Below are 24,273 nucleotides of genomic sequence, written 5' to 3' on the forward strand. Positions count from 1 at the left end.
TGGATTGAAATTGAAAACGCCCCTATAACAGTAGGACCAAAAATGGAATTCATTCTAATAATAATAATAGTAATAATAGTAATAATAGTAATAATAATAATAATAATAATAATAATAATAATAATAATAATAATAATTATTATTATTATTATTATTATTATAATAATAATAATAATAATAATAATTATAATAATAATAATATGGAATTAGGATTGTGAATTCGCCGAAGAGCTTAATAGTGCAGCACTGCCGCTTAATTGCTTAATGTTTATATACTGTATACATATATCATATAATTTTTTTTTTTAAGATATGGGCCCCCAAAAATTGGGGGCCCTGTGCAAAGGCCCTGGGCAGACTTGCCCAGGGCCGGCCCTGTTGATGCAACCTTTTACGGTGCCAGAGGTGAAAGCAGCTCTGTTCTCTATGGCCTCGGAGAAAGCTCCGGGCCCAGATGGCATGTCGCCAGCTTTTTACCAACATTTCTGGCCGGTACTAGGCCACGACCTTTCAATGTTTATTCTCAGATGAGTTGAGACCCGGAACTTTCCTCAAGGTTTAAACGACTCGAATATAGTCCTTTTGCCTAAGAAGAAAATTCCGGAGAAAGTCTCCGATTTAAGGCCTATAGCACTTTGTAACGTGGTGTACAAAGTGCTGGCCAAGATGTTGGCCAATCGGCTAAAGGGGTGCTTGGGACACGTTGTGTCACTTTCTCAGAGCGCCTTCGTCCCTGATCGTTTACTGACGGACAGTATTATAGCGGCAGGGGAAATCGGTCACTTTCTGAGAAGGAAGACCAGTGGGAAGGTGGGTTGGGCGGCGCTAAAGCTTGACATGGCTAAAGCGTACAACCGTATGGAATGGGGCTTCTTAGAAGGTATGCTGGGGGCTTTGGGCTTTAATCAAGAGTGGGTGGAGTTGCTCATGTTATGCGTGACATCGGTGAACTATTTCATCATGGTCAATGGGGAGGCGGCGGGTACCGTCGGCCCCACCCGAGGCATTCGACAAGGAGACCCGCTGTCTCCTTACTTGTTCATTATTTGCGTCGAGGCCCTGTCCCTTTTACTCCAAAAGGCAGCAGCTCGTGGGGCCATTCACGGTGTAAGGGTAGCCCGGGGAGCTCCAAGTGTGTCGCACCTGTTTTTCGCTGACGACAGCCTTTTGTTTTTCAGGGCGAATCAACAGGAAGCGTTGTAGGTGAAGGAATGCTTGGATTTGTACAGTGCAGTATCAGGTCAATTGATCAACTACGACAAGTCCAGTGCGGTATTTAGTTTAAATACCGATCCCGTTCAGCGTATGATGGTGTCAGAATGCATTGGGGTCCGCAAGGCGAATGACCTTGGGAAATATCTGGGCCTTCCATCGGTGTTAGGACGCAATAAGACTGCTACATTACGGTATGTGAAGGAAAAAGTCCGGGAGCGTATCAGTTCGTGGCAACACAGGTTTCTTTCCAAAGCAGGTAAAGACGTGCTTCTGAAAAGCATTGCGCAAGCTTTGCCAATTTTCACGTTGTCTACCTTTCTTTTGCCGATCCGTGTATGTTCGTCAATTGAAAAATTATTTAATCGTTACTGGTTGGGGGGGGGGGGGGGGGTGAGGTGGCGCAGGGACTAAGGGGATCCATTGGTTGAGCTGGCACCGATTATGTACTCCAAAAATCAAAGGTGGCCTAGGATTCCGTAGAGTGCACGAGTTTAATAGAGCTTTACTTGCGAAGCAAGGGTGGCGACTCATGATCCATCCAGATTCTTTGGTCAATAAAATGTTAAAGGCAAAATATTATCCTACATGTGACTTTTTGGAAGCGTCGATAGGTAACAATCCGAGTTACATCTGGCGTAGTATTATCGCGGGGCAAGAGGTCCTGAAGTATGGCGCAGCTCGACGGCTAGGGGATGGAAAGAATACACGCATCTGGGGCTGGGGTTGGTTGGCAGATTCTGCCAGTCCACACCTTATCACTCCATGCAACGAGAATTTGAAAGAGGCCAAGGTCCACAGGTTACTCAACAACAACGGCCAATGGGATGAAGAAATCATTAGGGACATTTTTCATGAAGATGACGTACGAAGAATCTTGGCTACCCCGGTGAATATTCTTGCTGAAGACACGTGGAGGTGGCCGGGTGATCTGAGGGGAATGTATGCAGTGAAGCATGGGTACCAGTTGCTGACGGCAAATCTAGACGACTCGGAGGTTACAAACCAGTTCCATTCTTGGAATAAACTATGGTCCTTACCCGTATCGCCGAAAGTCAGAAACTTCCTGTGGCGGTGCATTCGTGGCATACTCCCAGTGAAAGAAAATCTGCAGACGAAGAGGGTGTGGTTAGGAGGGGGTTGCCCATTATGCAGTTCACCGTCCGAATCTACCGAACATCTGTTGTGTGACTGCTCTTATGCGAGAGCTTTGTGGAGGGACGAGGACATTCGGCAAGGCTGGAGGATACAACAGTTCATGGAGAGTCGCATAGGCTCAGCAAATACTGATCAAGCGGCGCATCTGGCAGCTATTTGCTGGACGCTTTGGATGGCGAGGAATGATGCGGTATGGAGGCAGGTTACACCTACGGTGGAGGGAATGCGAAAGCAGATACATAGGTTGCAGGTCCTCTGGAAAGAGAATTACGGGAAGAATGATAATGTGAGTCGGGAGAGTAGCGTGCCAGAGCAGTGGGAACCACCACCTTACAATACTCTGAAGTGTAACGTGGATGCAGCCTTGTTTACATCCGGTGCTGGTTTTGGCGCGGTGGTTCGAGACCATGAGGGTCGATTCGTGGCAGCCACGTGTGGCAAGTTGCAATGTGACAAAGACCCGTTTATGGCTGAGGTCGCGGCAGCTAAGGAAGCTCTAAGCTGGCTTAAAGACCTTAATCCAACTCATGTTATTCTCGAATCTGATTGTTTAAATTTTTGCATTGCTTTTAATTCCAGTGTAATTGATTTTTCGTATGTAGGGTCTGTTGTAACTCAATGTCGGTCAATTGCGAGGGACATAGGGAACGTATGTGTTTGCCATGTCAGGAGATCAGCGAATCTGGTGGCCCATAAGTTGGCTCGGGCAACCGATTCTATGGCTGACTCGAGATCGTGGGTTGGTATCCCACCTACTTGTATTGCTGTTTTATTGAATTAATGAAGTTGTCTTGTTTTCAAAAAAAAAAAAATTTAAAAAAAATTAATTCAATTAGAATTCTTAATTTTAAGTATAGAACATGTTAACAATATTATTAATCATACGGATGATACAGGTTTCATTGTCACTGTCGTAGAATTGAACTTGCAAGTGTAAAATTGTTAATAATTAGATATATAATAATCAAGTAATAAATATGTTTAGGAAAGTAAATATATTTTGTTAATTAGAAATAAAAGACTTACCTAATAAAATACAAGTCTTAGATATTTTGCAAAAAAGGACCCGGTTAATATTGAATTTGTTTTTTAATGATGTGGCATCTTCTCCTTCACCGCCGGTGTATAGCATCTATACACCAACGGTGCATCAAATATTAATCCTATTAAGATTATTATAATTTGTTCAATAAAAGTTAACTTTACAATTTAATGAGGTGGCGCGTTCTGATTCACCGCCGTTGTATAGCAGCTATACAACGCCAGTGCATCAAATATTTTCTCTTATTTTAATATGTTGGCTTGCTCTCGTCTCTATATCTTCTAGATGATTTTGAATAGTTAGGTAATACGGCATACATACTAAATTTAATTTATCTGTTACTTGATGAAATTTAAAAAGTGGGTTGACCTAATGGATGGAGAGTTAAACAACGATTGATGATATATGATGTCAATTTATAAAGCCTATATGGTGGGCCGCTTGATCGAGTCCGACGGTAAATTCTGATGTAGACTACGGATAAATGTTCATTTTTAGTATACAAAAGTTTTGTTTTTTATTTTTTGTTTTGTTTGTTTGTTATATTTTTTTTTTTGTTTTTTGTTTTTTTTTTTGAAGAAGAAAATAGAAGAAATATATATATTAAGCACCGTCAAAAATAAGGTATACAAAGGAAAAAGTGAGGATTAAAGAATCACTCCACGTAGTTTGACATAGAAAGGGATTCTCGGGCAATCCTATTCGCAGATCGCTTAATAAAACATATATTCACTTGTAAAAGTTGACTTATAAGAACATTAAGGGACCGTTTACTAACTGGAAATTTTTGGAAACTAGAAAATAAACATGTTTACTAACACAGTTTTCCATTTTGAAAACTGAAAATAATTTCTAGAAATTTTTGAAAAACTGAAACACTCTTAAAAACTGTTTTCTAAATGAAAAATAGAATCATCTATCATCTATTTAGTTATATGTCACTATAACCACATTACTATGATTACATTCATTATCATCTTATTTTACTTATCATTATCTTCTATCTTTTCTACTTACTTTACTTATTTAAACATAACTTATTTGCTTACACTTTAAAGTTAGACATTATTTACATTATCAAAATGAAGAATTAAACTCTATATAATGTTTTAGATTTTGATTAAACTCAATAGATTATTAATTCGAATATTTTTAATTATGTTACATCGTAATACAAGTTCGGTCTAGATATCAGATATTGAAATCTCACACATATTAGAATTCAAAGTAAAAATTATATATTCATATACATGTCATTCAAATGAATATATCCAAAAAATATTTTAAAGGAATAAGGGTCAAATAGGCCACTCAACTGCACATTAAAGTGCAATTAGGCCATTGAACTTAAAAAAAAATACAATTAGGTCCCTGAACAATACAAAATCATGCAATTAGACCCAAATATGACATGTTTACCTGAAATGGCGGTTACCATTTTAAAATTAATTTTTAAAAATAATTCTAAATAACATAATTAATTAATTAAAAAAAAAAAAACTAATCTGCTGGCCGTCTTCGTCTCCAGCCATGGAGACGAAGCGGGCCGGCAACCATGGAGACGAAGGTCTCTAGCCATGAAGACATTCGTCTCCATGGCCGGGAGACGAAGGGACCCATGGAGACGAAGGTCTTCATGGCTAGAGACCTTTGTCTCCACGGTTGCCAGCCGGCTTCTTCTCCAGCCATGGAGACGAAGTCGGGCGGCAGTTTAGGTTTTTATTTATTTATTTATTTAAATTAATTAATTAATTATTTTATTTAAAAATATTTTTAAAAAATAATTTGAGAATCGGTAACCGCTCTTTCAGGTAAACATGTCATATTTGGGTCTAATTGCATGATTTTGTGTTGTTCGGAGACCTAATTGCATTTTTTTCGAGTTTGATGACCTAATTGCACTTTAGTGTGTAGTTGAGTCGCCTATTTGACCCTTATTCTTATTTTAAATATTAGCTTAAAAAATATTAATATTATCTAAACTAAATTTTAGGTGAACTTAGCAGGTTTTTGGTTCAGATATATTTGTTTTAGTTATTATGTTATATACAGATATAAATTTTGTTCTGTTATCAAATGTAAAAATCTTACACATATTAGACTTAAAAGTAAAAAAAAAAAAATTAAATTTATTCCATTTAAACCAAACATATGTAAAAATATTTTAAAAAATAAGTGTTAGTAAATAAGTTTTCTAAACAGAAAACAAAGAATGAAAACTGAAAAATTAGAAAACTGAAAACAGAGAACAATTTTCTGTTACTAAACGGACCCTAAGATTCTGGACAACCAGAAGTGCCTCTATTTCAACTTGGACTTGATTGAAACCATGGAGTTTAAGCCAACTTAGAGCCTCTCGAACTGTCATTGCTTCGACTTCTCTTAGAGAAAAAACACCTCTACACGGCAAACACTGTGCTGCAATAAATGAACCAGCTTAGTATCATCTCTAAGCACCCAATTAAACCCCGTTTTATTGTTAGCCACATCCAAAGCTACAATATTGAGTTTTGTCCATCTAGAATGAGGTTTCTCCCATTTCACCACAGGTCTAGGTGTTACTGGTGCCTCCAAGAATTGACCCACAACCACTATTTTCTACGCTTGAAGATATTGTCTCGCTCTTTCTGCAATAAGCTTTCCATCCGTAGTTCGATTGTTCCATACCATGTCATTTCTAGCTTCCCATAAACTCTAACAATACATCACAAAAGTGCATATATAATCCTTATGCAAAATATTGGAAGCTCTTTCCGCCTAATCTACAAATGAAATCGTATCAGTTGGATGGATATAGTGATTGAAAAAACTCCAAGTTGTCTTTGCAATTTGGCATTCTACCAAGACATGCATGGATACTTAGGATCAGATTGGCATCTCTTTATGTAAAAATGTCTTGTATTACTTCCTTGTCCCATTCCCTGACATTTGTTTTCAGAAGAGATGCAATTGACTCATTCTCAAGATAGAAGAAATGGTTTGTCTCCACCATGGTGTTGGTTTGATGAGGGAGCCATCTGCCTCTCTATATAGAAATGGAATCACCATCCCCCACCCTCCATCTAGTACTCATCCGAATTATGTCCTTAGTCTTAAATAGGCTGCTCCAAATAAAAGATGTGTTCTTTCCCATGTTGGCAACAAGAAAAAAAAAGTAGGAAAATAACAACATTTGAGGATTCTTGCTGTAAGAGAATGAGGGTTATTGATGATCCTCCAAGCCTGTTTACTCTAGGAATGTTAAATTCCATTAACTTACGAAAACCCAATCCACCCCCAAATCTTTTTAGAGTACATAGTTTATGCATGCCACGAGTTCCACCTAATTTCTCTGCGAAACGAAGATGAGTAACCTTAGGGGCGTTACGTTTCTAGCTACAACAACTCTATGCAAGTCTCCTCTACCTTCAGCATTCTCAATCAACTTAATCCTTCTGCAACCAAGATGAATATGTACGGAGACAGTGGATCACCTTGTCGCAATCCTCTTTGAGGGGTGATATGGCCTGTTTCGGTTCCATTATCTAAGATAGTGTACTCAATAGTGGTTGCACACCCTATCACCAGGTTGACTAATCATTATTGCATGGACCATGGTCCACACAAATTGTGTGGACCATAAATAAAAGATACATTTTTAATATACTAAGAGTACATTATTTATATACATAAGGTACATTTTAAAAATATATATTTTTAATATACTAAGGGTACATTATTTTATATAATGTATCTTCAGTACAAAAATAATGCACTTTTAGTACAAAAATAATGTACTTTTAATATATTAAAAATGTAACTGATATTCATGGTCCACACAACATGGTCGATTCAATAATTTGCCATTGGGCAAAGCTTGACATATTGAAATCCAGAAGGCCCAATAAAGCCCAATTAAAAGTAGAAGTTAATTAAACATTCCTAAACCCTGATTAACAGTGTGGTTTTTCCGGTTTCGACTTTACGACGCCGTAAATCATTCTCTTGCATTTCTAATTTCTAACAGAACAGAAAAAGACACCCTCGCAGCTCGCTGACACAGAGAGATGAAGAAACCGGCGGGATCGGAGAAGAAGAGGGTCCGGCGATCCTCCGGTTTGGCATCCAACGGTTCTAATCCCGCCGCCGATATACCTTCTAAGGTAAATAGTCAACTCTCTTCTCCCGCCGATGCTTGTGCATATGTGTGTTTCATATCAATGGATTCAATGCTGAGTTCTTTTCAGTTCACTTTTTCGATTTGATTTAAGATAAACTTATTGATTGATATTTATTGCATTCCATTTTCTCAAGATGATCTACGAAAATGGAGGTGATTTTTTTTTTTTTTTTTGGGTGTTCTCTTTTTATACTTGAAAAATATTGGTATTGAATTCAATAAGCGTTGGACAATAGGCATATTGGTTATTTCAATGCAATTTACTCTGCAAATGGTTTATTGCTTTTAATTCTTTGAATATGATAGGGGCAAATCTCTTAACAAATTTAAGCATACTAGTAAGTTTTAAGTCTTTGTGAGTAGGAAATAATATGAATTCAAGGGTCAAATTGTGTCAGTATAAAGAGGAGTAGACTGTTTGTATGGGGTGCTATATTAGGTATGCCTACTGCCTACAATCTACATGTATTTTTTTTGTTAAGAAGTTGACTTCTCTATACTCAGTTAAAGATGTTGCCTAGAACCTGAGACTAGCCATTGAAATTATTTCTAGAGTGTAGGAAGGTAAATCTGACCTCAGGAAAAAAAACTCGTTTAGTATTTTTTTTTTCCTTTTATTTTGCATCTTAGGGTGTAACCAAAAAATGATCTTTTTGAGAACTGTGCGGATAGGCTTTCTTATGGCATGAACATCGAAATATATGAGAAACTGAAACTGAAAATGCTAGGGCTGATAAAGTTTTACATATATTAACTACATTAATTACAAACTTGACACAATAGTTTTGTAGATGCTAGATTTATTTCTTTGCTCACTGTCTGTGTCTGAGAGAATTTAGGACTTCAATGCTATGTTTCTTTTTAAATTTACTGATATTGATTCTCACCTAATCAGATTGAATGGAATTAAAATGTGAATACCTTTTGGTGGTGCCAAAATCTTCAAAAGATTGTTGTTAAGTCAGTAAGCCTATTTGTAAAAATAAATAAAATGGAATCCAGCTGACTTCCTTTTGCTCTTGCTCTGTGGCTGTTGTGGATGGAGGATAAAATTTCTACCTGTTTAGTTTGGAAAATCTTTTTCCACTCGAGAACTTCATTTTCCCACTTTTCCGTTCTCCAAATGGAAAAACACTGCTCTAAATTAGCATAAAAAACTGGTGGAGTGGAAATTCAACTGTGCTTTCCATTTTGTAAAACAACCTTCTCTTGTTTCCAAAACATGGAAAATTGTTTTCCATTTTCACTTTGGAGAACAAAATGCACTTGAAGACAATCTCCATTATTCAGTTTTTGTTTTCCATTTTTCCGGAAAATACCATTTAGTGAACAGGCTGTCTCAACTGGAATTTAATTATTTAAAGTTTAGCTGCTGAATATGAATCCTACCTTACCTTATTGGTGGTTTTATTAAGTTAAAAGACCAAAGAACATGCATCTTTGTATGTGCTATTACTGATATTTTCAGTTTTTCACCATATTTAGTTATTGGTTTACTGCTTGGTTGGAATTGTTCCCGGTTATTTCATATTATTATTGTATACTTTCCCATACTGGGCTCATTGTTTCTGCTATAACTCTCATTTCTGCATTTTTTTTTTTTTTTTAAAAAATCCGAGTTCCAGAAACAAGCTACAAAGAAGGATGTTTTTCAGTCATTTGCCGAGAAAGTAAGAGATCACAAGGACTTGGAGTCTAGATGGGCTGTCCTACAGGAAACTCGAGTTGAGTATTTTAGAGGAAAGGATTTTGTAAGCTTTATGCGGAATCATCCAGAGCTTAAAGACATACTAGATTCAGATAAAAATTTGGAAACTGAAGATATTGCCAATGCTCTTCTTAGAAGAAATCTTCTACTGCGTTGTGACCGTGTAGTAAAAACTGTTCGACCTGGGAAGAAAAAGTTGTCTACTTGGCCTGCACACTTGGAGATATACCATGTAAGTGTTTTTCTGCACCCAGATCATCATTTTCCCTTCTTGACTTGTGTACTATAATATAATGCAAACACAGTCACCTCTGTGGTAAGCCCTCCAACTTTCATTTTAAATTATGCATTTTCCTCATTTCTTATGCCGGAGTCAGTGAATCACGTGATATTAAAAATCTACTTAATTTATAAATTGATTAAGTATGTTCTATTATTTTATTAAAAAATAAAGAAAAAAAGTAACTATAAGTACATCCAATCTAGATAAGGGGCTGGGCATCTACTGTATTTTGTGTATATCATCTAGTTTTTGATGATTTGAAGCTGAGAATATGGATGAACCCCTGGGAAGTCCCTGTTTTGCATGCCTTTGTTATTTGGTAATATTTGCATCTCATTTTGTTTAGATCTTTGTTTTCTATGTTGTTTTGAATTATACGCAGGTTGGTCCCATTTTATTTTGACTGTATATGTTGTATCCCCCCATTTAGAATGTCATTTTTCTTGTAATTTTTGTCATTTTGAGTTATTATTTCTCCCCCTGATTTATGTATGCAGGATCAAGTGTTTTCTGAAAATGATGCCTTTTTTGCATGGACATTTGTGAGACGAAGGCCTCTCTGGCAAACACTTCTCTCATTTTCTTGGCCAGTTCTGACACTAGCAATCTGCTTATTTCCTGTGTATCCCCATCGGTGCAAGCTGCTTATACTTTACTCGTGCGCGGGTCTCCTCCTTCTCATACTTTCCCTTCTTTTATGTAAGTTATCTGGTGCTTACATGTACGTTTCCATTTTAAGATATACAAGCAATTCTGGATAAATATACAAGAACTACATGGGTATATTGCCTTCTCAAAATTACTTCAAGCATCTAAATATTGTGGCTTGGGGCATTTCCCTTACAATAAAATGATTGAAAGAAAAATCTTCCAGAGGCTGGTTGCATTCTGCTGTATTTGAGAAAAGAAATTCTGCTTTCAATCTGTAGAACATCAAATTTCAACTTTTGGATTCATTGACCATAATTTTTGTTGGAAATTGAGAAATAGCTCCTGTAAGTTTTGGAAGTTGTTGTAAGTATGTGCATTTGGGTTTTTGTTCTAGCTTTCTTTTTGTGAATACAACAAATTGAGAAACATTCTGTATTTTTGCAGTGAGAGCTCTAGTTTTTAGTACTATATGGATTCTTCTTGGAAAGCGTGTCTGGATTTTCCCCAACATCCTAGCTGAGGAAGCAACTCTTGAAGATCTATTCCAGTTTTGGCCCAAGAAGGATGAGGAGGAGCCACCTAAGTGGACAGCAAGGCTTTTCTATGCAATTGTAGCTGTGCTTGTTATATTGCTTCTGAGGCATCATGCTCCTAATGAGGCTGCAAGAGCTAGGTATGTTGACACTTGTGTGTGTGTGTGCGCATTTGTGTACGTGAAAATTAAGGATACCATATAAGAGCAAAAGTAGATACAGAGAAGGCAAAGGAAGATATAAAGAATAAATCCATAGAAGTTTTTGTTCTTACCTTTGATAACTATGCATAGTTGAATATTGGGAAAATGACATATTTGATCCTTGAGTTATATCTTAGGTATAGACACAGTTCCTTAGTTATTGTCATGTCTCTACTTCTGGTCCTTCAATTATTTGTTAATATTCTGCAAGATTTGGACAAAATCAATAAAAAGCTTAAATGACATGGGTAAATTGTGAAAAATTGATTTCCTCCTCCTTATATGAGATAGACTTTCATAGTGTTTCAGTAAGTTTATTTGATGAACTTCGAGCTCCAACATTTGCGGTAAACAAAGTAAGAGCCCTATTCCAAGGACCTTGTGTCCAATGGCACCAAGTTGCTCCCTTATAAGGGAGATTGTGGGATCGAGCTTCAGTGGAGGCGATATTGGCTCTTTGTGCTTTAATAGGTTGAGAAAGTAGTTATGAACAGATACTGCATTGTAATAGAGTCAGTAGTATTAAAAAAAAAAAAATCAAATAAACTTATTGGAAGACTAGGAACGTCTATCTCATACAAGGAAGGAGAAAAAGAGGAAATCAAATTTCCATGTTTACCCGTCATTTATCTATATCTTTTTGTCGTTCAAATCTATCTAATGGAATATTAATGAAAAGAAGCAAAACCACCACTTCTCGAATAACTATAGGCACAAGGGATTGGGTTTATTATACGTGGTGGCGATCAAATATGGCATTTTCCCTTGAGTTGAGAAGAAGAGTAGATTTAATGATGAAATCTCCTGTTTGCAGGTATCACAAGCGGGTTTCCAATATTATTGATGATGTGCTTGAGTGGTCTCCAAGACTGGCTTTATCAGGAATGATGGAAAAGCAAACCGTGGACCCTAATAATAGTAATGTAACCGAAGGTAGCAAAGGAAGTACTGAAAAGGCGGATCCCCTTGATGACATTGATGGAGATACAAACCTTAACCAAAATGAGGAGGATGTCGAAAATGCAGAAGATCATGATGAGTCGTCGTAAGTAATGAGTGTTCTTAGTAAGCTAAGCTGACACATTAAGGTTTTTCTCTCCTTGGCTTCATTTAGTTTTTCTATATATAAATATATTTTGTTGACCTGTAGAACTTTTGTAATCAAGATTGAGATCAGAATAAATATTATCAATTGAAATTATAATAGAATGCTTTCATTTCATTCCATCCATGTGTATTTGCAAACTGAATTTAATGGATTGAGATGAATCAAAGATTCACTATATTATAGTATAGTGGGGTTGGTTGTACATTTACAGGGTGTAAAGAGTAGATTATGTAAAATGGCAAAGTGTTTTGTGTTGATATAGAAAATATGATCTGAGTTAATTCTAGGATGGTTGGTACTTACATTTCCAATTTTTATCGACTTTTAATTGAATCATAAATGAATATATTAATGCCCGCATGGGTAGCTCAACTGGTCATAGAGGTGAAAGTTTGGAAGAATGACCGAGGATTGAGTCTCACTAGCGGTAGTGTGGTTCATGTTCAGTTGACCTTTTGGAAGAATAAATGGATATATTAAAGAATTATTCTGTATGTTACTTGTTTCTATCACCTTTAAATATGCAAATTTGAAGAGACAAATTTGCTAGCTGGTTTTTACGTTATTACTTTTAAATTTAATATTTACTACATAAATATTTAATTAGAAGATCAAATTTAAAATAAAATCAATAGTCAATGGACTGTTTATGATCAAATTAATAATCAAGAATGGTAAAAATCAATAGTTGAGGGACAATTTATGGTTCAATTGAAAGTCAATAATAAAAAATTAATAAATGTCAATAGTTTCATTCCTCAAATTAACTCATGATCTGTACCCGTCCATTAAACTTCGACTAGCTTGGAAGCTCGAGTGATTTAATAGTTCATGGAGATTAGTTGAAGACAATAGATCTCATATAGAGAGTTATATCCAATTAAATTTATTTGAAATTCAATAGGCAAATTTTCTCTTTTATCCGTTGGCTATGAAAGGTGCTCTTTGCAACTAACCACTAGTCCACTACATTAAGGGTCCGTTTGAAAAGCAGAAAAATAACTTCTGGAAAATGATTTCTGAAAAATGAGTCATTTTTCGAAAAACATTTTTCTTTTCCAGTGTTTGGTTGCATTTGGAAAACATTTTCCAGAAGTCATTTTCCGGAAAAGGAAAATGTTTTCCGAAAAATGACTCATTTTCCAGAAACCATTTTCCAGAAGTCATTTTCCTGCTTTCCAAACGGACCCTATATTTATCTCAACTTAAATTGTAGTTGAATGTTGATTCATTTTTCTAGGCTTGGGTTCATGCCAATTCCTTACTCCATTATTAAAGGAAAAATTGCAGAAATGAATGACAGTTATCAAAAAGGCCACCTGACCATTAAAAATTCAAATCTCCACCTGATAAGTCAGGGGATTATGAACAATTAGCAAAGGCAATGAACAAGATGTCAAACATATAGATTTATACAGGAGGATAAAAAACAAAACAAGACCAGCATAAGAATTCGAAAAAAAAAAAAAAGGGCGCTTCAAGTTCTACGAAAACCATGTTCAAACCTAAGACGAAATTGCACTGCATCCTACAAAATTTAAGATTCTCTCACTTACAACACACAAATATATATGTATCTAAAAGTTTGTTACCGCCCCCTTGAAAGAGCATCATTCATATCCTCAGGCGAGGACTGGAAAAGCTCTATGTAACGCCTTCCAAGAGTCATCCTATCCTTCGCCATGGCTGCTTTTGCATCCTCGGGACAGGCAAACTCCACGAATGCTTCCCCGGTTGGCCTCCCTTCATAATTATAAGTAATATGAACCGTCTCCTCTGACAAAACAAAATCTTTGAAGAATTCAATAATATCATCCTTCCCAGCTGAAAACGGTAGTCCTCTCATCCGTAAAACACCCGTGGCAACTTCAGTCTCGTCATTCTCATCTGATGGTTTATCCAACACTCTGTTATCGCAACAAGTAACACTCGTCAATACATCACTTTTCGGATGTTGCATCGGGAAACTAGTATTGGGTACCCCAAAAAAAGCACGAAACAAGTTAAGATTGAACTAATGGCAAATAAATAACAGATTGATTCCCTATATTGATTCTAAAGATTGAACTATTAATAGTAAATAGCTTCCAAATTTGGATGCCAAGATGAAACTAAACAATATGATTATCTATGTTCATCATATAGGCCCTGTTTGGTAAAATAGTTAGCCAAACAGCCAATTTTAGCTTATTTGACCACTCTTAATTGTTTAACTTGGTTAAAAAATCAATATAAGTGTTTGGTTAATTAGCTTTTTGTAACTCCAAAATGCTAAAATTAAAAAAGTTGCTCAAAGCAACTTTTTCAATTAGCTTTTTGAGAAAAGAAATTATACCAAACAGCTATCAGCTAAAAACTAATTTACCAAACACCTTTCTACAATCAGCTAATTTGAGAAAAGATCAAAGCGCTTTGGGCACTTTGGCCGAGCATAGGGTTTCAAGCTCGCTAATCTTCTCTCAGTTGTTGATCATAGGCTTGTAGGTCGAAGGACACGCAAGCTCACTATCTTCTTTTTGATATTTTATTAGGGTTTTGAAATGTTTCGAGGCAGTTTTCATGAGTTTTCAGCTTTTCATAGAGGGGAACATATCCGAAATGCGAAAATGCTCCCCCTAAAAATTTGTGTGCATCATAGGTTATTGGAACACAAGCTCTTAGTTGTCTATCTTATCTATAACTCTATAAGGTAGATAAAATAGTTAGGACAACCAAAAGCCTTGCACTTAACCGTAAAACAAACATATATTTGGCATCTTACACCTATATGCATTTAGAGGTGCAAAATGAATTCTAGATAGAAACAAGTCATATTCTTCAAAATGCCCTTCTCTCTTCCTCAAAGCCCCTTGGAACACATGGTGACCTCCCTATCTCTGGCTATCTTCCACTCTCCTTGCCGCCAGGCGCCAGCAATACCCCCCCCCCCCCCCCCCCCACCACTGCTAGCCAAATTTACCACATGGTAGGGCACTATTTGTGCATAGCCATGATTTCCCAAATGGGGTTAAACCTATAGGAGAGGTGAAGAAATACTTGGCTGATTTGATGCCTTCAAGACTATACACGATAGTAGTCTTCCTTTGGAGTGCGCCTCCCATATAGGTGTTGGGCTGGATCTGCGGGAGACTGGGAGTGTTGCCATGAGAAGATGTTGGCTGGCACTCAATAGTTCTTTGGAACTCTCTAGTTGGCTCTAAGAAGACTGTTCAATTTTGTTGCTTTCAGAAATTTCCAGAATAAAAGCAACAATGAGAAAACACCATGAGAGAATATTTCTTATTCCGGGGTGTCTTATGAATAATATGATTCAAGGGTTTTGGTTTAAGATTGCAATCCTAACTTCTTGCAATTCTTGAAACCTGATTGATTTGAATAATATGCTATATAGGGGTTTTGGTACAAGGACGAGACCCAAAACTATATTTGTAAACCAGTCTTGAATGGGTTCACCCATAAAATCACGATCATGCTTTTCAATAATAATTATGCCTTAAATTAGTCATTGCTTTAGAAGAAGAAAAAAATGCATAAGGCATCAACAATCATGATAACCAATCATTAAAAAAAAAAAAAAAAACACTGGGGCTTCTAGTCAATTGAAGAACTGAGTAGATGAAATAAATTTCTCAATAAGTTAGAACATGTATATATCAATCAAGTTCATAGTCAAATTAACAGTTTTGCCAACTCATTTGTTTGTACTCTTAGATTTGTACAAATATAATGCCTTAGGGTGGGTCTCGTGAGACCATCTCACGGACCCTTATTCGTGAGACGGGTCGGATCAAGATGGAAATGTAATACTTATGCTATAAAATGTAATACTAATCAAAAATAAATTGTTTGTTACTTATAAGGAAAAGTGTAATACTTTTGAGGAAAAATGTAATACTTTTAAATCAAAATGTACTATTTAGGGGTTAAATAGTTACTTATGAGAAAAAATGTGATACTTCTGATGAAAAATGTAATACTTTTAAATCAAAATGTAACATTAGGGGTTGAAGAGTTACTTATGAGGAAAACTGTAGTAGTTATGAAAACCCAACCCGTCTCACAGATCCTCATAGGAGATTTTGCCAATGCTTTAAGATTTATTTATTCTTCTTCTCCTCCTCTTCTTATTCATCAAGAATTTCAAACAACTCCAATCTTGATTCCGACTCATTTATACGGGATAATTTTAATAACAAAATTCGTAACTTTCAAACCTAGAGGAAAAATAGTTACTAGTATAATTCAGAAGTAAACTGGTCCAACCTTGATCCAACACTTTGATGTGAGGGAAAATTTAATAAAAAAAAGTAAGAAATCCATAATTTTCAAACCAAAGGATGAAATAATTGCTAGTATAACTCATAAGCAAATCCTGACAATTCATTGAGTATTAGTTAAAGTAGTTGCACTATAAAGGAATGAACTTATATAATTTTTTAAGAAGATATAGTGATAACTATAAATAAAAACTGACAATTGCTTAATAGAAAAAAACAAAAATTGTCACCTGCACTTCGAAGTTGCTTCCTCCAACTCCTCATGAGATGAGGGGAAAAGCTCAATATAGCGATTCCCTATTTTCATCCTATCCTTAGCCATTGCAGCTCGCGAATCTTCTGCATTTGCAAACTCCACAAATGCTTCTCCAGTTGGCCTCCCCTCCGAATGAGCAGTTATATGAATTGAGTTTTCTGCAAGTACAGAATCTTTGAAGAAATCCACAATATCTTCCTTTTTAGCTGAGAAAGGCAGTCCCCTCAACCGTAATACTCCAGTATGTTCTGCCAAGTCTTTCCCATCTTCAGAGGATCGTGCCCTCGCAGTTGAGCCACCACGAGAATCTGAAAGTTCATTTGCTATAGCCCTATAATATTCTTGCTTCTTGCTTCTGAAAACCTCAACATATCTTCTGCCAATATTCTGCCTATTCCTCTGAAGTGCAAAATCAACTTGAAGAGGGTATCCCAGAACACAATAAGCTTCCCCTGTAAACTTTCCACCCTTGTGGACAAGAAGCACATCAACTACATCCAAACCATGCAAGAACTCCACAATCTCACCCTCTGTGCAGCCAAATGGGAGTCCACGAAGTCGAACAACAGGGAAAGGTGGAGGCTGGCCAATATAAGAAAAATCAGTTGGAGGGGCGGGGGGTGGAGGAAGAGGAGGAGGAGGATTATACATATAAGTAGGCCCTGGAGGAGTTGAGTAATAAGAAGGGCCCTGATCCATTATGCGTTGCCTTTTCAGGCCCATTTCCCGGGCATCACCAGCATCAAAATATCTCCTTCATCACAATTGTAAATAAATAAATAAAAACACTTCTTTTCGCTACATAAACTGGTGAAACCTCATTTCAGATAACAGCATCATTTAAATCTTACAAGTTACAAGTATGATATTGAAGCCTCAAGATGTTCAAAGATTGAACAAACACAAGCTCATCCCCAAACGGAATAGAATAAACAATTGAAACCCAAATTAACTAAGGAAAACAAAAAATCTACTTGATTTTCTTTTCTTTTGGAGGCTTAGAAGGTAGTCAATTTACTCCATAAACCACAATTTCACAATAATGAAAAGCTAGGAAAATTTAAAAATAAAAACATATTCGAGAATTAACATCTGGGCAAACAAACAAGGGCAACTCAAGACTTACAATATCTATCGACTATAAAGCAAAATCAAGAACTATATTTCACTTTGAGAATTATTTACACGAAATGAAAGATCAAACTTTTCATATTAGGAAAAAAAAAACGAAATTGCTGAAATAAAAACCAGACCCAGATTGAAAAATCAATAAATAAGCGAACCTATGAAGGAATTAATTAAAATAAAAAATTTAAAAAAAAAACAAAAAAAAAAAACAAAAAAAAAAAAACAGTAAAATCATGGACAAAAGGGAATGACGAAGAGGGTTCTTAGCAGTTACCCTCTGTTATACATTTTCTCAGCTGCAATTCTTCAATCGATCCTCGTCTTCGTTTACTCACTCTATTGGGTTTTGATGTTAATAATTTTTGTGTGCAATCATAGGGTTGTTTTCTTCGTTACTGCTTGGCTTTCTCGCAAAGGGTTGGCGTCTTGAGACTTGAGACTCGAGAGCGGACCTGAGACGTAATGCTGCAGTGAAGTCGCTTTGATGAGTTTGATCTAGTCATCGACCTCAATAGGCAATTTTTTTATTTTATTTTTTGTCATACCATTGGGTGTTCTGAACATGTCCTAATTGTAGAAGTTAATCCTTTTTGCACCGAATTGACTCAATTGAAGGATAAAGTGCTAGCAAATTGATTTTTTCATATGAGAGGGGATTCAAACTCCGAACTTCTCTTAATAAACAAGAGTACACGATCACTCACGTCAACCAAGTTGGTTTAAATCAATCGTTATATCGTGGACCCTGATCCTATACGACGTCGTTTTGAACTTTAATTTTAATGGAGACCTTTTGTTTTTCAGTTTGCGTTACAGAGTTTTTTTTTTTAATACTGTAAAGCATGTTTCTGTGCATTGTGTTATGTGTTTTTGTGCATTATATTACGAAATTATGTACATTAAGCCTTAAAATTCTATACATTAAATTGATTAATAGTTGTATAACACAAAACACATTGTATGTCTTATTTTATAAATTTATGTCTTATATTATGCAATTATGTGCCTATATGACATTAATTATTTACATAAATCAGATCTGAGAATAAGTAAAATAGAAAACATGTGTATGTATATCATGTTATGCGTTTCTGTATATCATGTTATGCATTTCTGTACATTCAGCGTAAGCAAGGGCGGAGCCAGGATTTGTTGGTGCGGGGGGCCGAGTTCGCCGCCACTGCTCATAGTCAGTAGTCCAAGTTCACCGCGGTTGCCGTCGTGAGTCGTCAATTGAGGAAACGAAAGAGAGGATTTAGCCCGAATTCACCGCGATTGTTGTGACTTGTGAAGATGATGAATCCATCTCCAATAAAGAATAATTCATAAAGGGAGAAGTGTCAAATAGGCCCATGTACTATTGTCAAGTGCTCAATTCCCACCATGAACTAAATTAAATGCTAATTAACCACACTTACCTATTAAATTTGTTCAATTAGCATTTTTAGCAGGTAATTGACTTTTTTTTATAGGTTACCAATTTAATTATTAAAAAATATTTTAAAAATTAAAAAAAAAATTAAAAAAAAAGTTCTTTTAATTTGAATATGAATACGTGGAAGAAGATCTGATGTCGGGAAAGAAGAGTTCTTTGCTGTTGCTGTGCAACCCAGTTTACAAAAAGATTCCGGTTCTGGTGCACAACGGGAATCCGGTGGCGGAGTCGCTGGTGATTCTTGAGTATATTGATGATACATGGAAGCAGAACCCTCTCCTCCCGGAGGATCCCTACGAGAGAGCGCAGCTCCGGTTCTGGGCAAAATTTGCCGATGAGAAGGTACGTTATTATTATCAACCATTTTTTCCGATCATCAAGCCGGAATATAATTCGCAATCACTACTGAAGTTAGTGTTTGTTGTTTTCAGTGTATCCCGGCGGTGATGAAAACGTTTTCCTCGGAAGGAGAAGAGCAGGAGAAGAACGCGAAAGAAGCTCGCGAGTATCTGAAAATCCTCGACGGCGCCGTCGACGACAGGAAGCGCAGTCAGCAGATCGATCTGGACCTCAAACATGAGGTTCAGATCTGGACCTCATATTAGACAGCCGTGGCTGTCCTCGCCGGACAGCCACGACTCTCTTTGAAATGGCAGCCACCGGCTGTCCGGCGAGGACAGCTGGTGGTTGTATTCTTTTTTTTTTTTTTTTAAAATAATTTTTAAATAATTTTGAAATTAATTTTTTAATAATTGAATTGGTAACCTGCAAAAAAAAGTCAATTACCAGCTAAAAATGCTAATTGAACAAATTTAGTAGGTAAGTGTGGTTAATTAGCCTTTAATTTAGTTCATGGTGGGAATTGAGCACTTGGCAATAGTACATGGGCTTATTTGACACTTCTCCCATTCATAAAAATAAAAATAAAAAAATTCAAGGATTTAAAGAATTAAAAAAAATAAAAAATTACCTTTTATACTTGTAAGTAGAAAATTGAAGAGAATCTGTTGTCTGGAATGTCTGCCGTGTTTGCGTATTACGTTTGCGTTTTTGGTTTGCAGATTAGGAATTTGGATGATTTGTGTATTATACTTACTTTGAAAGCTTTCTTTTAGGGGAAAAATATTTGGTGATGGACTGATGGGGATCGATGCAATAACTATTAAGCCTATTAGCATATTATAATACTAATAAAAAAAATTTGGAGTGGAGCCAAGCCCCAATGCCCATGATGTGTAGCCTGTGATGCTCTATACTAACACCTCCCCCTCCCCCCCAAAAAAAAAAAATAAATAAATAAAAATCTTTTTGTGGGGGGCCAAGGCCCCCTCCTACTAAAAGGTGGCTCCGCCACTGAGCGTAAGGATTCTGTGCATAGAATAAATTAAATTTTTGTGTTGAAACATGAGAAACGGAAAGTTACAGAATATGCTAAAACTTACACATCAAACGACGTCGTTTTGATTCAGGGTTCACAATGCTATGTGGACCCTAGTCCACGATATAAATTGCTGGTTTTAATAGGCATATATTTTGAAGAATTTTTTGTATGTGTGACCCAGGAAAGAGAAAATGAGAGGGAAGTGAAAATGAAGAAAAAAAAAAAACATACAAAAAAAATTGAAAAAAAAAAACAATCAAATTAACGTGTGTTCGGCTGGACGCTTGTTGTGACTTTCATGCGACCCGGGCTGACATTTTATTTTTTTTGATGGTCCTACTAGAGTTTATGGAGACAAAAATCAAGTTCTTGCAGTATGACCTCAATCCTTCTCTCTCTTCATTTTTTTCTCTTCCACTTCAACCATAATTTCTTTAAAAACCACTACTCTAAACATCACTTTTGGTCTCTAAAATTTACACTATACTATACTTCACTCAATATTTGGAATATTTATTTTCTCACACTTTCAGGGCAAATTATGTTGTGCAACCATGTGCACCATGCGTGGTGCACACAGTTGTAAAACGGCGTCGTTTTGATTAAAAACGACGCCTTCCAACTTAAAAAAAAAAAATTATTTTCGATTGCCATTAACGGCGTTATGCTATGCATAATTTGAATTATATATCCAGAATTAATGAACTATATATCCAGAATTAGTGAACTATATATCCACACTTACTGGTATTCTGTTTTGACTTATGGCAATTCGCTGCTTCTGTGTATTCAAAATGAATAAACTATATATTCAGAATTAATGAACTATAAATTCAGAATTAGTGAACTATATATCCAGAATTAATGAACTATATATCCAGAATTAGTGAACTATATATCCAGAATTAGTTAACTATATATCCAGAATTAGTTAACTATATATTCACATCGGTTACTGGTACTCTGTTTTGACTTATGGCAGTTCACTGCGTTTGTGTATTCAGAATTAATGAACTATATATTCAGATTGGTGGAGTTTAAAAAAAAATGATTGGTGGAGTTAAACGGTGCTACTAACGGCACCGTTACTCCACCATAGTGAAATAGCGTCGTTCGCAACCGTGTGCACCATGCAGCATAACGATTGCACTTTCAGTTAGGGGTGGAAATAGGCCGGGCCGAGCTAGGCTTTTGAAAATTAGGCCTGGGCCTACTATAGGAATTTAATGCATGAGCCTATAGGCTTTTTTTTTTTTTAGGCTCAAGCCTGAGCCTACCATTAGCATGGCCTAGCTTGAAGCCTATTTAAAGGCTCATGCCTGAGCCTACCATTAGTCTGGCCTGACCTGAAACCTGTTTAAAAGCCTGGAAAAAAAAGCATATCTATCACAATAATTTGAACATATACTTTGGGTTAGGTACTTCAAAACTTAACATGATAATTAATCATCTTTATGGAAATACAGATTTCACACTTGAATTAGTTTTATTTGCTTCTTTATTGACTATGTTCCTAACCTGGAAGTAGAAAGGAATTAAAGGATCATGCATATTAAAATATAAATAGAGTTTGAAGACTATCCCGTGTCTATGTGTACATTATTAAATAAAACACTTAAAGCACTCAATATATAAAGCCTCATAAATTTTTAAATAGAAGAAGTCAGGAAAAACAATTTTTTTTTACTTGTGAGAATGAAAATATTGAATAGCCAAATAACGGAATAGGAAATAATTTTGGAGGTTAGGATTTTCTAATTCACATATATACTTAGGTTATATATATATATATATATATATATATATATATATATATATATACATACTATAAATAGGTCAGGTCTGTAAGGTTGTAGGCTAGGCTTTATAGATATAGGCATGGGCTTATTTAATAAATAGGCTTTAAAACGGGCTTAAGCCTGGTCTATTTACTAAATAGGTCAGGGCCTACGGCCCCTACAAAGAGGTATAGCCTATTTTCATCCCTACTTTCAATTTCTCATTGCAATAGAAAAATAATACGGAAGCCTAAGACATAATTCAACTGGTTAACTAATTTAAAATAAAGTTCATTAATTTTGTTTTGTTTTTTTTTTTTTTTTTTTTTGGCTTTGTTGTGGGCACAACACAAACACAATAAAACTAAACACATACATGAGTCGTTAAGATTAACGAGTTAGAATTCTTGTTGGGCGTCGGTCGGGTTGGTCGAGTTCAGCCCACTCGATTCAAAATGTAACACTATGGCTTACCGCAAGTAGGATATGACAACCAGATAGCCAAAAAACTCTTTGGTTAAGCGTGCTTGACTTACAATAGTCACATGATGGGTCTGAGATACATCAATTATGAACACGAACATGATTTTTAAATTGGTTGATATAATGGACAAGTTTAGTTAACATGGAGCATTATTGGGTGGACCCGTAGGCCCCTACAAAGGAGACTGGCCTATTTCCACCCCTACTTTTAATTTCTCATTGCAATAGAAAATAATACGGTGGCCTAAGACATAATTCAACTGGTTAACTAATTTAAAATAAAGTTCATTAATTTTGTTTTTTTGGCTTTGTTGTGGGCACAACACAAGCACAATAAAACTAAACACATACATGAGTCGTTAAGATTAACGAGTTAGAATTCTTGTTGGGCGTCGGTCGGGTTGGTCGAGTTCAGCCCTTACTCGATTCAAAATGTAACACTATGGCTTACCGCAAGTAGGATATGACAACCAGATAGCCAAAAAACTCTTTGGTTAAGTGTGCTTAACTAACAACAGTCGCATGATGGGTCTGAGATACATCAATTATGAACACGAACATGATTTTTAAATTGGTTGATATAATGGACAAGTTTAGTTGGCATGGAGCATTATTGGGTGGACCATGGTCCAATAAACACACAATTATGTGGACTATAAATAAAAGGTACATTATTTGTGTACATAAAGTACATTATTTAAAAGTACATTATTTGAATATTGAAAGTACATTATTTTATTTTATTTTTATATACTATTAAATGATGTATATTCAGTACACAAAGAATGTACTTTTAGTATATTAACAGCATGTTAGGTTCACGGAATGAATTTGGAGGGGTTAGGAATACTATTCCACTGGGAATGTAATAGGTAAGGAATATAATAGAAATTGCATTCTATTGTTTGGTTCGTTGAAGGAATAGGCTTTAGTAATTGTATTCCAGTGTTTGATTGGTTAAAAGAATAGAAATAGAATATGTTTTAAAGAAATTGTGTGTGTGTGAATTGTAATTCTATAGCTGCTAACAGTTTTGTTTTCATCTTTGTCTCCACATGTGTGTTCATGGTTGTATGTTTTAACTAGCCGGGGCATGCACGTTACGCGTTGTGCAATGATTATAATTGATGCCCAATAGTGATACAATTTAATTGTTTTAGATTACAAAGACATAAGATTTGGTGTGTGTTTTGGTTTGATTTGCAATGCGCAGTACAAATTTATACGCAGTATATTTAACTGTAATTTAATGCGAAATAGGTTAGGTTTGTATTTGTACGCGTTTGAACAGTTGTTTATTGTAGGGAGGTCTATGCTGTCCATTTTGGCTTTTGTAAAGGGTAAAAAGGTCATTTAATATGTCTTACTCAATACTGAGTATATATTTGGGTTGGCATAGCAATTATGAAAGGTAATAAATACGAAGTATATATTTGGGTAATGCAGCTCATAGTATGATCTCCAAATACATCACATAT

The 24,273-nt window shown here is 35.9% G+C and overlaps 4 protein-coding genes across 5 annotated transcripts; 3 read left to right on the forward strand and 1 right to left on the reverse strand.

The window, feature by feature from the left end:
- Window positions 1-1,308: 1,308 nt before the first annotated feature.
- On the forward strand, window positions 1,309-3,151 carry LOC109159815. Its single transcript, XM_019307927.1, has 2 exons — window positions 1,309-1,471; window positions 1,827-3,151. The coding sequence occupies exons 1-2, from the start codon at window positions 1,309-1,311 to the stop codon at window positions 3,149-3,151; spliced, it is 1,488 nt and encodes a 495-aa protein (XP_019163472.1).
- Window positions 3,152-7,355: 4,204 nt separating this feature from the next.
- On the forward strand, window positions 7,356-12,174 carry LOC109160360 (translocation protein SEC62-like). Its single transcript, XM_019308691.1, has 5 exons — window positions 7,356-7,554; window positions 9,197-9,511; window positions 10,060-10,261; window positions 10,658-10,886; window positions 11,764-12,174. Exons 1-5 carry the CDS (start codon window positions 7,459-7,461, stop codon window positions 11,996-11,998), a joined length of 1,077 nt encoding a protein of 358 aa, XP_019164236.1. The 5' UTR covers window positions 7,356-7,458; the 3' UTR covers window positions 11,999-12,174.
- A 1,217-nt stretch (window positions 12,175-13,391) lies between these two features.
- On the reverse strand, window positions 13,392-18,211 carry LOC109160342 (heterogeneous nuclear ribonucleoprotein F-like). Of its 2 annotated transcripts, none has more exons than XM_019308674.1 (3): window positions 17,993-18,211; window positions 16,565-17,341; window positions 13,392-13,964 (listed from the first exon to the last, which is right to left on the reverse strand). In XM_019308674.1, exons 1-3 carry the CDS (start codon window positions 18,004-18,006, stop codon window positions 13,646-13,648), a joined length of 1,110 nt encoding a protein of 369 aa, XP_019164219.1. In that variant the 5' UTR covers window positions 18,007-18,211; the 3' UTR covers window positions 13,392-13,645. The 2 variants fall into 2 exon arrangements, with proteins under 2 accessions (XP_019164219.1, XP_019164218.1); XM_019308673.1 differs by having other exon boundaries at window positions 16,565-17,344.
- Window positions 18,212-19,258: 1,047 nt separating this feature from the next.
- Window positions 19,259-19,758, forward strand: LOC109159816 (probable glutathione S-transferase; the record flags this gene model as incomplete). Its single annotated transcript, XM_019307928.1, has 2 exons — window positions 19,259-19,495; window positions 19,585-19,758. Coding segments are annotated over 2 exons (411 nt in total), but the record flags the coding sequence as incomplete, so codon positions are not given.
- Between the last annotated feature and the right edge of the window lie 4,515 nt (window positions 19,759-24,273).

This window comes from Ipomoea nil, unplaced genomic scaffold (assembly GCF_001879475.1).
Source record: "Ipomoea nil cultivar Tokyo-kokei standard unplaced genomic scaffold, Asagao_1.1 scaffold2845, whole genome shotgun sequence".
NCBI lineage: Eukaryota > Viridiplantae > Streptophyta > Magnoliopsida > Solanales > Convolvulaceae > Ipomoea > Ipomoea nil.

Coding starts and splice junctions, on each gene's coding strand:
- LOC109159815 (XM_019307927.1), top strand. CDS start 1,309: ATGGTGTCAGAATGCATTGGGGTCCGCAAGGCGAATGACCTTGGGAAA. Junction 1,472..1,826: donor CAGGTTTCTTTCCAAAGCAG/GTAAAGACGTGC, acceptor AAGCGTCGATAG/GTAACAATCCGAGTTACATC.
- LOC109160360 (XM_019308691.1), top strand. CDS start 7,459: ATGAAGAAACCGGCGGGATCGGAGAAGAAGAGGGTCCGGCGATCCTCC. Junction 7,555..9,196: donor CCGCCGATATACCTTCTAAG/GTAAATAGTCAA, acceptor TCCGAGTTCCAG/AAACAAGCTACAAAGAAGGA. Junction 9,512..10,059: donor CACACTTGGAGATATACCAT/GTAAGTGTTTTT, acceptor TTATGTATGCAG/GATCAAGTGTTTTCTGAAAA.
- LOC109160342 (XM_019308673.1), bottom strand. Junction 13,965..16,564: donor GAAGCAACTTCGAAGTGCAG/GTGACAATTTTT, acceptor TTGCGATAACAG/AGTGTTGGATAAACCATCAG.